Source organism: Thermobia domestica, chromosome 15, assembly GCF_964235325.1.
Source record: "Thermobia domestica chromosome 15, izTheDome1.hap1.1, whole genome shotgun sequence".
Taxonomy (NCBI): Eukaryota; Metazoa; Arthropoda; class Insecta; order Zygentoma; family Lepismatidae; genus Thermobia; species Thermobia domestica.
In genome coordinates, this window is record NC_137468.1 from 47,612,855 (window position 1) to 47,629,724 (window position 16,870).

At 36.4% G+C, this 16,870-nt stretch overlaps 1 protein-coding gene across 2 annotated transcripts in view; it reads left to right on the plus strand.

Moving 5' to 3' along the window:
• LOC145671020 (diuretic hormone receptor-like) overlaps positions 1-16,870 on the plus strand; it is a 1,407,723-nt gene that overhangs the window by 1,130,371 nt on the left and 260,482 nt on the right. For both annotated transcript variants that reach the window (XM_081739675.1, XM_081739676.1), the window contains exon 7: positions 4,095-4,188. In XM_081739675.1, the coding sequence (XP_081595801.1) occupies positions 4,095-4,188 (94 nt within the window). The remainder of the gene's footprint in view (positions 1-4,094; positions 4,189-16,870) is intronic.

The window sequence follows — 16,870 nt, forward strand, 5'->3', positions numbered from 1 at the left end:
TACCTTATATGTATGCAACCACCATCACTCATAGCTGTGCGAGCTTACATAGCGGTATAGAATAAATGCTGGAACAATGAAATATTTCCCGCTGGGAAATTCTTTTCAACACTTTAAGCGCCATGTGCATATATTTTATGCCACTTGGTCTATTACTGGTACTATATGTTGTTCAATAGGCCAGAGAACGCTGCTGGCCCCGGAGTGAAATGTCTGATTATGAGACTTGCCGCTTAAAGGTGCTAAAGAATTTAATCCAGGTTCTGAATTAAGACCGAGAACACTGGGATTTTACGGCTAGTATTAAATACAATTTTGAAAGTGTTATAAGTGGGCCACCTCTCATTTCTAATAACACTACAAAACAGAAAGGACATCAAACATAACATGGAACATAACAACCTACATATAGTTATTGCTGCACACTTAGAGCAAGTCAGAGCAACGGATGCTATGAAAATATGCCCTATCATATCATGTGACGTCGAACTGTTTGTCAGGACTTAGTCTCTGCTTAGTAAACTCGAATTAGTATGTTAATGTGCGAAATTTTGATGTGTGGTTTGTCGTAGTCATGGACACAAGAAGTCTGCTCTCGGTCTGTCATAGTCATGAGCAGAAATCTGTCCTCAAGTGATATGTTTTCAAGTGATCTAGAATTCTGTCCCTTATCTCTCATAGTTATGCGCACAATATATCTTCGGTCTGCCCACAAGAAATGTGTGTTTGTATGTCATAGTTATGAACACAAAAAGTCAGTCCCTCGTCTGTGATATGATGTGGTCATAGAGATTCTACACGTCATTGTGCATTGTTTCCCTAATGCCATCGATTCTATATACACATGTATGTTCCAGCGTTCCGTCTAACATACATGCCAATGTTGTAGAAGTGTGATCTATAGTCATTATATTTCAAATTTACTTCCCACGATCAAGGACGAAAACCAGCTGAAATTGGTGCCGTATTCGATGACGAGGAGTTGTTCGAGTGCCCAAATATAATTATGTCGCACCAACATTTCACCAGCAATAAATTTAGGGGATGCAAGGCAAGATTTGCAATCAACATAAGAATTTTGCAATTTTGTTAGTATATACAATTTATTAAAAAAGTATGTGATATATCGTGAAGTTGCACTAAATAATTACATTGCAGCGTTTTATCCGCTGCACATGCCACAAAAGTGAGAATAATCAGTTGTATCTTCAATGGTATTGCACTGTTATGTCGAGCAGTACTACCAATAATTAGATTGCTTTTCGTGTAACGTCCCACATTACGCACAAAGGCTAAGGGAGTGCATGATAATGATGATGATGGTAACACTGTGTAACAAGATTTCAAATTTTTCTTCTCCTGAGACAAAGTTATAATTTCCCAAATTCCTTATGACGAAAGTAATTGGGAAACACCTGATATTACATTCAAAGTTTGATTTTGTTGTTTTTATCATGCAAAATATCTGTGACGCCTCGACGCTTTAAATTTTGCAAGAAATGACAAACCTCATGAAGTGAACAACAAGTGACGCTAATAGAAACTTGTTAAAATGAGTAAACGTACGATGAAAAATTTAAAAAAGAGCCATAAAATTTGCTATTCCAAGCATTTGGCGTGAACCAACTGACCATTCAACGAATTGCTATTTCTGCAAGGTCAACTCTTCTAAGCGGCGATCTGGTAAGAGTGCTTCTCCTATCGTGTATCCAGATATTTTGTCATCAATTGGCCCTGTATCACACTACCCGGAGCTTCCTGGGCCCAAACAGCCTCTGAAAATGCATCTGTCCGCAGGAGAGTCCAGTTGTTCCGAAGAGAGTGATATTGAAGAACCAGATGAACCTGAATAGGAGGACATTAATGGTTTGTGTACAAATCTAGATCTGACAAAATCAAACGCTGAATTTCTGACATCTAGACTTAAGGATTGAGATTTGTTAGATGAAAGTGTGCGAGTTACAAGTCAAAGGAAGCGCCATCACAACTTTTCAGATTTCTTAACTTGTCGAAATGGTCTTGTTTCTGTCATGATGTGTCAGGTCTCCTTGAGGCAGACCTTGAGGCTCTTGGATGGAAAGTGAGCCTTGAGGCAATTGGAGTCATCCAAGTGAGTGGTGGGTCTTCATTGACAGCTCATCTAGAAACCTCAAAGTTGTTCTGTTAAAAGCGGGAACAAATATCATTCTCTTCCTCTAGCTCATTCAGTGTAACTGAAAGAGGAATACGAAACCATCAACATGTTGCTAGAAGCCATGATTTATGACGAGTATGGGTGAGAAGTGATTGGATATTTCAAAATGGTAGCGTTTGTGATGAGTCTTCAAAGTGGCTTCACCAAAGTCCCCTCCTATCTGTGTCTTTGGGACAGCAGAAATACAACATAACATTACACCAAGAAACGCTGGCCACCATGGACAGATATCACTACGGGGAAGCAGAATGTCAAATGTAAACGGTTATTAGATACCAAGAAAGTGTTAATTCCAACATTACACGTTAAATTGGATCTCATGAAACAATTTGTAACGACTCTTGATAAGGATTCAAAAGCTTTCACGTATGTTTGTGATTTTTCCCCCAGGCTGTACAAAACAAAGGTCAAAGCTGGTGTTTTCGTTGGACGTCAAATCAAGAAGATTACGCATACCAGGAGATCCCAAAGGATCTGAGGAATGTTGAGAAAGACGTGTGGGACAGTTTTGTAGCTGTGGTTCGTGGTTTTTTGAGCAACCACAGAGCTGGAAATTATGAAACTCTAGTTGATATTCTGGTGATAAACTGCAGCAAGATGAGATCTAGGATGTCGCTAAAGCTACACATCCTTCACGCTCATATGGATAAATTTGAAGACAACATGGGAGCATGTTATGAGGAGTAAGGAGAACGCTTCCACCAGAATATTCGCAACTTTGAACAACGCTATCAAGGAGCATATAATGAACATATGATGGGAGACTATATTTAGAGCCTCGTACGTGAAAGTGATTGCATTATAGACTCAAATGTAGAAAAACGCTCATTTTAAAGTTTTTGTTTCATGTTTTTGTATCTATGTTGAATATAAGTGCATTCCTTGCTTTTTGTTTATTTTTACCTCATGTCTTTGCGTAGTTATAAAAGCAATATTAAATTTAGAAAATTCTTTGTCCATCCCACAAAAGAAAACTTTAACGTGAATAATTTATCATTTCTTTATTTCCTCAACAAATGTTACAGGAAATAATACTCACTTACCAGGAACAAAATGTAGGTTACGTGGTGTAATGAATGAAAGTATAGCATGACGAAAGTGGGCGAAAATGAGAAAACTCTAAGAAAACCCACCCACAAAAGGTTTGTTCACCTCGGATCCCACATTACCCAAGCCGGAATTGGACAAGGGACTCTACAAATTGGAAGTGGGCGTTCTATCATTGAAACATTCAGCTCGTAATTGGATTTGTGTCTCTACATTTGAAATTCTTTTTACCAATGAAAACGATTTTATTATACATTTCAGGGCACAACAAGTACGAACCATACGTAGGGGCCATTTACCTTTTTGTTTACTCTGCTCTAACCATGATTAATTAAATGTGCATAAGTCGTATATTAGTATTTCGTTCTATTCTAGCTTTCTTTGTATCCTTGTTCTTATTTAATCTATCTAGGTTAATTATTGCATGAGTTATATATATTTGAAAGTAACTCTATGAAATCTGAATTTTTCTTTTAAAAATGCTCAAAGAAATGAGTTAGGTACAACAGGGTAAACAAAATTTTTTCTCTGTCAGAAGTCTAGTCGATTCAGAATTATGATAGTGCTAGACTCTTGCTGTTCCATATGGAATCGAGAAACGTAACAATGCGATTGTTTTTGGTCATTTATTTTTATTGGCGAACCAGATCAAACACATTCACTAGGTAGGATCTCGCTCACGGGTTGCCATTTGGCCATCGCTAGTCTACTGCAAGACATGTTTACTTACGAGTGTAACCATGTTAAAGAAAATAGTGTAAAATTTAAGTAGTTAATAGATTTCTACAATTAACTTTTGTTTGCTTGTTTGTTTTTACATATATATTAATCTTCTTACACTTTCTGTTTTCAGACATCCATTTACGAAGATTTTGCTGGGTGCGTGACAATGGTACTTCTTATTCAATATTTTTACCAGACAAATTTCTTTTGGATGTTTGTTGAAGGTAAGTTACTAAAACTTTTTAGTGAAACTCTGTATTGTAACTCATGGTTATTGTTAAATTTGATTGTACTTGAATTTAAAGTTTCAAGAATGTCGTCAGACGCTACTTTTTATACTTTTGAGTTCCTACTAAGTCACAAAAATCTATTACATATCTTGATAGGTAAATATCTTAATCCTTTTTTTGATCTGAAATACAGACTTGCAAGGTAATACTCAATAGAATCTACGATTACTTGACGGTTTTGATTTGTAACAGTTACTTCTTCAGATACAAATTGTTTTATGTGTCTATGAGCAGATACTATTACATTATACCATGCTTTCTCAACCTATTTCACGTCACAACATCTCTCTCATCACATCTTGCCAGTGACCCCAATTCCGGTTTGTAAATAAGCTTTTCATTACTGCTGGTTATAGCTTAGTGTTGTAAATGCATAGCCTTCATTACATATTGCATGTCAATATGCAGTTTTTGTTGTATTTTTCTTTCAATATTGTAAAATTTTACTAAGCAAGTAGAAGGTAGAGCAATCACACACGGGAATAGTTTTTCTCACTACCAGTTTTATTATAAATTTTCCTGTTATTAATAGTATGTTACAATACTACTATAAAAAGTACGTTTTTTAAATAACTTAGATAAATAAGTGGTTGAAGGGCCGGTTAGCCTAGGGAAGGTTCCCCACAGAGTTCCAGCCTAACTAAGTGGGGTAGATTTAGAGTTTTCAGTGCTTTACACAAGCAGAAAGAGGTTAGAAAGCTACAAAGCGACACGCAAGCTTAGTGGCAGAGGGTAGGAATCCCAGAATGCTTCATGCAAGCAGTGTAGGGTAGATTAGGAGGCCTTAGAGCTCTATGCAGGCTACAATTCTTGGAATAGATATTTCTCCAGGCAAGCTGAGAAAGTAGAGTATAACTTCCCCAAAACTGTTACCAAATGTAGCAGTTCTTTCAGTTTGAAAGCTGTTCTAGTGTTGCGGTGGGGCTGGTGGTTCCTCTTTATTACATGATTAGGAAGTCGCTCGTGTTCTTGTCGTCTGGCACTCTATAGCAATTCATAATAGGACGCACATAAGTTGCTTATAAATACAAACTGGTGTTGATTGTTTGTAAAAAGAGTCATGTCCGGGATATTTCAATATTCAGTTCTTCACCAGTTTTTCCTCCTTCATTTTAATTGTTTTTAATAATATAAAATTAAATTTAATATATTTTGTTGTATTTGATAGTAAGTAGGGACATTAAACTTCCTGCTATCAGAATAAGAAATTAAAACTAATCACTAAAAATCTAGTTGGTAAAGAACTGGACGAGATTTTTCTTCTATAACACAAAATAAGACGGAAGTAGAGACATCCTAGGAGGCTGACAACCACTTTGACTATGTTCATGAAGAATGTTTTGAATACAGTTTGTATAAATATAAATTCTTGGAAGTTATGGCTAATACCGGTAAATTTGGGAGTGGTAGCAACATTATCTACAGATTTTACTTTGTTGCTCAAAATCGTTAAAGACCCGAACAATATTGTTGTCAAGCTGTCCGATGATTATTTTGGAACAAATATGCTATAACTAATGTTTAAGAAAATATGTCATACTTTTTATCGTAACTTTAGTTTTGGTTAATGGTTGTCAAAATAAGTGCTAGAATATAATTAGATTTATATTTTTTCCACTTCCATTTGCGGTCCCAATGAATTTCTTTTGTAACCACTCTAGAGGTCCCGACAGGACGGTAGCCAGCCAAAAAATGTAAGGGGGGCGTCTGAGTTTAGGGGGGCCCGATCCAACCATATTATAGTTCATCACCATATTATAGTTCATTTGAAAGCCTGCCCTGAAAATTGATGGGGGGGGGGGCAGCCCCAGTAGACCCCCTGGATACTGGCCTGGGTCGCGATACTCAGGTTGAGAAATGCTGCATTATATCAACCCAATAATTGTAATTTTTAGAAGATTTGGATATTATTTTCTGAGTGTGTATTTCAGTTATATATTTTTGAAAAATCAATTACGTACGTTCTTAGTACCTCTCAGGTACTGCACACTACAGTAAGAATCAAAATCATCTGCAACTGAAACGACAAAAGCATTAATTTCTTTTTGGAGCGAACTCAGAACTAGATACAATTATGGAGGGGCAGCTATGTTTTGTATCCTGAAAAGGATAGTTTCATGCTACTTCATCTATATACAATACATGTCTCGGGAGGGCAGTCGCCTTTTCTCTTTGCCACCTCTGAGTTCGTCCAGGGGTAGAAGTGGATCTGAAAAGGTAGAGGAACGCATGACGTCACGCGTCCTCTTGCCTGTCTTAGCCTATTGTATTATTTATTAAGTGGAGGGATACCGTAGATATTTTGTAGAAGAGGGGAAAAGCCGTCCGCCCGCGTTCCCCCTCACTTTTACCCATAGTTTCGTCACTAATCTGTTGAATGATTGTCCTCATACGATTATGAGGCAAAGCGAAGCTAAAACACATATGCACTTGTAAGATATATGACCAGGTTAATAGTAACCGATTAAGTTATATAGTGCACTTGAAAATAACCTCCATAATGGCTATAATGTGACGTGCACGACACACACTGTCTTTACTACGTAGTATATACGTATATACAGCTGGTGGACGATAAAATATAAAAACACTTCATACAGGCCACGTAAGTTTGGCCCTCCACAAAAAATCTAAAAAATACAGGACACGTTTTGTACAACACGTGTTGTGGTTGCCGATCATTTTTTTTTTTTTTGTTTACAATGTGTCACGTGGAACTTCCTCTTCAATCAGCAGTAATCAGTTCACCTGTGAGTGTCTTGGTGTAAAAGTGGTGCGGTAAAATGGACGAACTGACTGACTTCCAAAGAGGCATGATCGTTGGTGCCCGTTTGGTTGGAGCTTCAGTGGCAACAGTTGCGAGCATTGTGCAAGTATCGAAAGGCACTGTGTCCAATGTCACGATTGCATACACAATTCATGGGGAAACGACAAGCACAACTGTCTGCAAAGCACAACAGTGGTCGAAAGACAATCCTGTCAGATAGAGACCGGAGCGCATTAAAACGGATTGTAGCAGCTAAAAAGAAGACCACTGCAATGAAAATTACGTCTGAACTCAATTCCGGCCTACAGAATCCGGTTTGATCGAAAACAGTGCAACGGGAACTTCATAAAATGAAATTTCATGACAGAACCGCTATTGGCAACCCCTGGTCACAGCAGTAAATGCATATAGGCGTATCCAGTGGTGCAAGGACCACAAGGCGGGGACTCATGAGCTGTGGAAACATGTAATGGGTCTGATGAATCGACCTTCACCTTGTTTCCAACAACCGGTCGTTTTTACGGATGGAGAACACCGTCGCAGCCCTATGATACAGACTGTCTGCTCCCAACTGTAAAGCATGGGGGTGGTTCTGTTACAGTATGGGCAGTGATATCGTGGTTTTCTGCAGGGCCCATCATAGCCCTGCATGGAATGATGAAAGCTAAGGCGTATGAGTCGATTTTGGGGGACCAGGTTCTACCCATGGCTCAAATATTTTTCCCTTATGGTGATGGCATTTACCAAGGTGATTTGGCACCCTGCAACTCTGCAAAAACGGTGTAATCATGGTTTGAGGAGCATGCCCAGGAGCTATCACACCTCCCCTGGGTCTCACAATCACCAGATCTGAACATCATTGAGCCATTGTGGTCCGAGTTAGAAAGGCGTGTTCGGTCTCATTACCCTCCACCAGCATCCCTTAGGGAATTGGAGCATGTTTTGGAGGAACATTGGTACAAAATTCCACACACCACGATTTAGGACTGTATACGTCCATTCCACGTCGGGTTCAAGTTTTTCTGGACGCAAAAGGAAGCCCCACACCATACTAGGTATGAATTTCACACTTTTGCATACGTTTTAGATATTTTGTCCACCCTGTATATATATATATATATATATATATATATATATATATATATATATATATATATATATATATACAGGCGGCCAAAAGTATTCGAACAGGCGCTTGAGCTTACATTTCAATGAACTAATTAATGTATTTTCGTTAGAGAAAACTACCAATTAGAAATATAATTTCTATGAAAATATCTGTAACATCTCAGGAAGATAGCAGCTGTCTCTCGCTTTTGTAATTGATATTTACACATAGTAGAAAAGGTAGATTATTGAATTATTGCAATATCGGAGATCTTTTATATTAAAAATAACTTGATCTAAACCATGAAATATCTCTGTATGATTGAAGTATGATAAATGTTAGCAATTAATTGCTTTTCATAGTAGTTCCTAAAAGATTGTAGCAGATATGCCGTATTAGATGTAGGTTATATTAGGGAATCACATTAGTAGTGAGTATAGTAAAGAGAATAGATGTATATTGACGAGTTTTTATTATTTTAGGTTTTTATAGTTTGGCTGTGATGGTAAATCTACAGTAAGATCTTATATACACACGCTGGAGCTATTGTGTTTTATAATGCAATGCCCACTCGCGAAGTAACTTTCACACTGAAATTGGCTACATCTACTGTTGGGAATTTCATCAAACGTTTTCAGGAAACAGGAAAGAAAGCAGACAGATATCTAACTGGAAAAATCTCGTATTACGTCAAGTGCTGAACATACTACTATTGTAATGTCTAGTACAAGAAAGAGGAAGTTTACTGCAGCATAACTCAAATCGGAATTATATTATAGTTTCCTCACACAAAAATTCCCGTTAGTGCTGTGAAATGACGATTAAAAGTAGCTTGACTCTGTGAAGGAGTTCCTAGGCGAAAACAAACGAACTTCAGTGGGCGTTGAAAAAAATTGGGGAAATAGGGCAGTGGAAACATGTATTGTGGACGGATGAGTAAAAATTTCAATGTTTTGGTTAATGACGTCAAGTGTACGTTAAAAGATCTATTAACAGAGAAGATGCATCCTAATTGTGTAACTCCGAACTACTAAACATGGAAGAGGATCTGTATTGGTTTGGGGGTATCTCACATACTCTCAACTTGATTCGCTTTACAGAATACAAGGGAATCTCCACAAAATAATTGTAATTCAATTTTAAACAGACATGTTACTCTTTCAGGATTCCATTTGATTGGTCACAGACTGACTTCCGAAGCACAAACCGAAATTTTATTCTAACTAGACCTACATTCAGAAAAAACAAACCGAAGGATATACTTGTGTAATGGAATGGACTCCTCAGTCTCCAGATCTAAACCCCATCGAATTTGTTTGGGAAGAGATGGACAAAAGTGTACAAAAAGATTGAAATAGAAAATGAAATCTTTAAGTTTTACGTCCTATGGTTATACCGGCTAAGCTAAAGGGGACGGTGATGATGAGAAATGAATGCAATAGCGGAATGAATAAAGTAAATGGAAACGAGAGAACCCCGAGAAACCCACGAACGTGGTGTTTTATCCACCACAAAGCCCAAGCTGGGATCAAAACAGAGACTCCGTGCACCAGAGGTGAACACTTTACACTGAGTGACCGTGTCTTCTGTATAATAAGTTTAGCTAATGTCTGATGATACGTTTCACATTCTCCAGAACGCCTGAAATAATATTACAGATGAATGTCTCAAAAACTTACAAAAAGCATTTCCGGATTAATGGAATGTGTGATAGCGGAGATAAACAATTTCTTTGACAAGAAGAACAATTAAATAATTTGCCATTTCTCCTGTGTAATTTCACTGTGTTATTCTTATGTCAGAGGTATCATTGTGTTTGTAAACTACCAAGTGTATCGTTCAAAATTGCATTGTATAAGAAACCTAACTTTATGTTTCATTTTGTTCTGCCCGGAAAATTTTGACCGACAGTATATATGTATATCTGTTGAGTTGAAGGTTAAAGTTTCGTCTCGTTTAGACATTCGCACACACCTAAACATACACGAGAACAATAATGTACATGTTTCAGTATTTTTCACACAATAGCAGGCACATACGAGAGGCGTTCTCTAGATTTTGTCCCAACATGTAAAGAATAGATGAATGTTTAAACCATTTACCCAGATTTTTACTTAACTTTCTCTGATGTCGATTCACTTAGTATATCTATCAGTAAAAAGTCAGTAAGTATTAGCAAACTTTCAGTTTTGAAACTGGATAAAAAAATAAAGCCAAAGGTGGAGGATAGAGTGGATGGTGAAGAATGTAGAATCTATACTCTTGAATAGCAACTTTGGAAACAGCGGCTTGTTGGGAATAACTGTATATCCTCTTCATCAGATATTCTGCAATTGCTGGCAGGTCAATTGCTGCAAGCAGATGTTTCCGGCTACCACGGTCTTCAGCTAACCTCTCTGTTTTAACCAAGCAATTTTCTATTTAAGGCTTTCCATCAATTACATCCTCTTTGATTCTTCTCTCTTTTTCCATTCTACAGTAATTTCTATCTTGTCTCTTACAAGGGAAGTTCGGGAGAAAGCACTCGTCTGTAGACAAACTAAGCATGCCATTTGAAGGACCAATTCATGTTGATTATAACAAACTAATAAAATTCTTGTACGGTTGAGAACTGTTCGAGACATTCAACTTAGAAGTTTATATTTAAAAAATGAGTAGGGGCTATATGCGCTTTTAAACGCGTTAAGTACAACATTATTAGCAACGAATATTGAGATAGGAATTGAAATCTGTTTTGCAGTAACTAACGGGTTTGTTAGTTAAAATTAGTCATTTTACTGCTCACAATAATGATAGGTTAGAGATGAAAATTGATCACTGTTGTTCTTCTGTTCTATGACGAAATGACGCAGCAAAGACTTCCTTGCACCATGAACATTTTATATGGGCAATTGCGTTGCATCCGTCAAGGGAACAGTTCGCATAACCAAAGAGAAAAGCAAATTTGACAGATATTTTAAAAGTTGTATAATTTGTTGGGTAACCTTCCTTATGGAGCGCAAACTGACGTCAAACTATCCAATGTATCGCGGTGATCGGACTGATTCATTAGCATGAACACGAACTTTATTTGCTTGTTTCGTTGGTACATCATAACGTCCGGATGAAGAAGTTTCATACTACGTAAAAATAATCTTTGACTGGTCGGAATCCAAACACATCAAATGGTTGGACAAATCGAGTGCAGTACTTTGGCATATTCTCAAACATTACGTCTTTGCCATCCGTCATCAAAGTTACAATGATCAAGCAGTAGCAAGTTCAAACTATCAGGATTCGCCATGGGAGAGAATACTTCGGATATATACTTCTGGCATGCTTCTGATACAGTGCATTTAACGTTGAACTTCTCGGAAAGTTCTCAACCGTACAGGAATTTTATTAGCTTGTTGTAACCAGCATGAATTAGTCTTTCAAATAGCATGCTTAGTTTCTCTGCAAGTGAGTGTTTTCTGTCGAACTTCCTTTGTTAGTGTGTGGTGCTTTATCAGGCCATTTCTAAATCAGTTTATTTTCCTCTTTTTAATTATACCTGATGTTATTCTTTTCTTCCCTACTATTCTTAACTTTTCTCTTCATTCGTTTTCTTTCAACACAGCTAATTTTCTCCATCTCAAACATCTTCTTAATCATTACCCTCATCGGTGTCTTTGGAGCTGAGCATGACGCGAATATATTGGAATTATTGTTATGAGAAATCAATATGTAATTGACGTCTTGCATATGTGACAATTGCCGCGTTGGTGAAGTGAAAGGACAGTGTAAATCAATGTCGTTCGTCCATTGTATTGCTAACAGTACTATCAATAACAACTAGGTTGTCTTTGTTCCAGTCATGAAGGATATATATGTAATGCATTTAGGGTTTCTGAAGTTTTCATCGAAAGTGTAAGCATATTTAATGTTTGATATGAAGCATCTATTGAGACAGAAAGCCAATATGTCTGCAGACTTCAAGAAATATGCCCTACCTTCTGCGCCTTTAATGCACAGGATCTTGGATTCGATTTCCGGTGGGAAATACTTAAAATTTGAAAGAACTACGTGGTTCGAATTACATCTTAATTGTAGATTAATGTCTCATACAACCTTAGTACTGGGAAGGAAGGCTAAACTCCAACTAACTAACCTTAAGAAAAATTTGCTATTTTACCATATATGAGTTCGCCATAGTACAATACATGATAGAAGGATATAATACTTCTTTATTGTTAAACAATGTATTTGGGTAAAAAAGGATTTTCCTTTATCGATTTTTAAAACAAAATTGAATAAAATTGTTTTTCAAAAATTTAATTAAGTCCACATCGTATGTACTATAATTTGTCCTATATCTCGGGAACAAAAAGTTTGCACACCATATTACAGAGTGACCAATATACAATGCAACCCGGAGTTTGGGATAGTAGAACTTTTGAACCTAAAGCGATACACAAATAATGGTTATACCAAAATAAAGCTTTGTACATGCATATATTTTTAAATTAGGAAGCAACGATTGAAGTACACTAGGAACCACAAAGTGTTGCCAGATGTAGCCAAAAGTATAAATCAAATTGTTTGCAAAACATGTAAATTTATTCATAATTCATACATATGGATGTTCTGTCCTTACTTTTCAGTTTGTTTAGGTGGAGTAGCTTGAAAACATTGAAGCAGAAAAAAGAATTTTTCATTTCCGCCGATAACTAACCGGGTGAGGCCTCTGTAAGGGGGAACTAGGGAAATCGTAGTTTTCATAAATTAACACTCTGAATTTACAACATTGCTGGTGTTTTAGTGCATCAAAAGGTGTGTTAAGGATTTGTCTACGTTATGCAATTCCCGAAAACAATGAAAAAGAAACTTTCAAATTACCATGATAAAACTTTTACTTACGTGCACTCGGCAACAGTGCTTTTCATTTCTATGGGGCTGCTTAAAGCAAAAGGTATGAGAACAATTCTCGAACTATACAAGACCTGGAAACGAATATTCGCAGTGTCATTAAGAATATTAAGACTTCTACTCTTCGTAGAGTTCCTGCCAACCTGGTGAAAGGTGTGAACCAGTGATTGAATCAAAACACGGGACGCTTCCAGCATCTGCTGTAGAGCTGATAACTCATTGCGTGTTCGTAACAATGTTGCCGAGTGCATGTAAGTAAAAGTTTTATCATGATAATTTCGAAGTTTCTTTTTCACTGTTTTCAGGAATTGCATGATATAGACAGATCCTAAACACATCTTTTGATGCACCGAAATAGCAGCAATGTTTGTCAATTCAGAGTATTGATTTATGAATACTACAATTTATCCTAGTTCCTTCTTAAAGAGGCTTCACTCGATTAGTTATCGTAAAAATGAAAAATTCTTTTTTCTGCTCCAAAGTTTCCAAGCTACTCGAACTAAACATACTGAAAATTAACGACAGAACATTCATACGTACGAGTTATGAGTCAATTTACATGTTTTGCAAAAAAAAAACTTTCGGCTACATCTGGCAACACTGTGCGGTTCCTATGTACTTCAATCGTTGCTTCCTAGTTTACAAATATGCTTTATTTTGGTATAATCATTATTTGTGTATCGCTTCAGGTTCAAAAGTTCTACTAAGTCTTATAGAACGATTTTGTGCATCCGTCTGTTTGTCGACAGGTATCAGAGCAAAAATAGTAATAGATATCAAGATGCGGTTTTTGCAATCGATTCAGCATGCCAAGAATAGGTCCCATCTCCTCTGTAAATCCTCTATTCAAACCGGAAGTGGTTCAAAATAGTTATTTCCAATTTCAACGTTTACAACCAAAGAACGGAAACTGTAATATATAGCGAGAAATGGTTTGTTTGCAAATGTTTCAGCGTCTTAAGGAAAAATACTGTAACTATCCCAAACAGGAAGTGGTTGAAATTTACCACTACTTCCGGTTTCAATACTGATTAATATATAACAAAAACGATAAGAGATACCGAGATGTGGTTTTCTGCAATTCACTCAGCTTCCCAAGAACAGGTTCCGCCTTCCCCATTGACAGTGTGTTCAAACCGGAAATGGTTAAAATGACGATTTCCGGTTTCAACATTTATCACCATAGAACCAAAACGGTAATATATAGCAACAAGTAGTTTTCTGCAATCAATTCAGAGTGTCAAGAGAACATGCCATCTCAACTCGCTAGAGTCTACAAAAAACTGGAAGTGTTTATAATTTATTACTACTTCCCGTTGCAGTACTGATTTTCCTATAGCAAACTCAGGTAAGAGATATCAAGATAATTTTTCGAAATCGATTCAGCTTTCCATGAGTAGGTTCTGTCATCAATTAAAAATCTATTCAAACCGGTAGTGGTTTAAATTACCCTTTTCAACCTTTATCGCTATAGAATAAAAACAGTAAAACATAGCGAGTAATGTATCTCTGATATGGATTCAGCATCCGAGTAACAGGTTCTACAATTGATTTTATTAATCTATTGCAAAAAAGTAGTATATTGAATTCTCATAGTTTGGAAGTGTGTTGTAGTTTCAAATTGTGAAACGAAGCTCAATTATTATTATTATTATTATTCAATTCAAGCAATACGTGAATTCGTCTGCAGATAACAGCTTAGGTAACCTCTGAGTGTTAGTTGACAAGGCATGGAAAATATTTGCTATTTGGATTTGGACATGATAAATCCTCTGTGATTTGAACTGTTTGCCTATAACTTGTGACTAATGTTATCTACGACTTTGATGGAATTGGTTCTTCGAGGCACACGTGACATGATAAATTGGATTAAATGATTGTGAAAGTGTTGGGTAAAATGAGAAACTAGGAGAAGCCTGAGACGGAACAAAGGATATTTCCCCGCTTCGTAACTTTCCATCCATGTCACTTGCCTCTTTAGCGTTTCAAAAACATTTCTTTATAGAAATAATTTCAAGAAGAAGGTGGAAACTTACTACAGATAGAAGACTCAGAGTAAATAATTATTTGTCGATTTTGATGGTACATTTCCTCCTGGGAAAGTACCCTATCAAACGCCATGATTTACCTGTTTCCTCCCACTTTCTTGATTCCACTATTTCATTCATTGTCATCAACAACACTTCTTCAGCCGCCACGACAAAAACGTCGGATATAAAACTGAAAAATGTCATTTCTTGAAACGAATAAGTCAAAAGTTAAAGAAAACTAATCAACGTACGAAAAATCAAGAGTAAAAGCAGTGGCGGGTCTAGCCCAGGGACCCGGGGACCCAGGGTTCCATTTTTTGAATGACGAAAATAATTTGTTTATAATTATGTATGTTTGAAGTTAATAGTAAATTTATGATATACCTGTCATAATCTGGGTTTTGGCAGACCATCACCCAGATTATAACCTTCTAGATCCACCACTGAGTAAAAGTAGCAAAATCGATAGTGAAAGAGGAAAAACAAATCAAGAGTTGAAAAAGGAAAATAGCGAGTGAAAAATCAAGAGTTAGAGAAATGAAGTCAGAAGTTAAAGAAAGAAATCGACTGTATACAAAGGTTTTGATGTTTACTGCAATCGTTTTGCAATGCAATCTGAAGCAAAGAGAGAGTTAGTTTTTTTAATGTTCTAGTTGTAAGGCTTTTAAGCATATAAGTAGAAAGAAGTTCTATTAACGTTTTATTTTGTAAGTCAATTAGGTTCTCATATCCGTTTGAAGAAAACATTGTAAAGTAGTATTTTTCGTTAGGGAAGGAAATTGCATTTGAATTTTATTTGCATGTCAAACGAGCTGTATCTTTTAAATAGAGATTACTGAAATATACATGTGTATTTACTTCTGCCTTGTTAAATACTCAATTCATTTTTTTTTTCAAAAGCAAATGTGAAGTAAGAATTCATATCGAAATAGAAATTTGCTTTTTAAATAACTGATTGCATCTTAAACCTTTTTTTTTTCAGCCTGTTATACCATTTGACAACCTAGTATTCGTGAAGAACTTTATTATCGAAAGTTATGTTACCTTTGCAAACCTTTTCTTGCGGGTTTGTCGAATGTATTGTCAAAGAATACAATACATTGTACTAGTCAGTTACGGTACTCTGAGACTAATATTATTGCAATTTGTACATGAATTGCCTTCTTTGACAATTCATGTAAAAGAAATTGAATTTGTTAAACACTGGATAAGAGCTTACACTATTTAACATACAGTGCATAATCCCTCTAGCTTCCTTTGTCAGCTTAGCCTCATTAGCATTAACAATTACGAAATATGAGCTACCAGTTGTATTATAAGAAGCATTACCAATTTGACTTTCAAGATGTGCTGTATGTTTAGTTTTTTTTTTTTTTTTTTTTTTTTGAGAATAAATAACATTATTTTGGTTCTTAAATTGTGGGATAAAATGGACCTAGCAAATTTACAAAATCTACTTTATTTCAAGTAATGTGCGTATCAGGGGCGGTTCCAGCACGGACTTCTGCGGGGGGGTTGTAATAGTGCTACTTAGAGCTACTTTTAAGAGCTCCAAACTGTAGGATAAGTTTTATTTATATACAAAATGAGAAAGTTTCTTCTTCGCCCCGATCGCCCCTGGTGCGTACCACTTTTAGGAGTATTCGTGTTATTACAGGTATTATTCATATGTGATTCATTGTTAGCTAAAAACAAATACTAATTATATAATCTGACACTTAACAACATATGTATATAGGGTGTTCTACAAATATCACCCACGAAAGGTAGATCGCTATTTTTCGTCAAAATAAGGCGAAAATCCTACATAATGGCATACTCTTC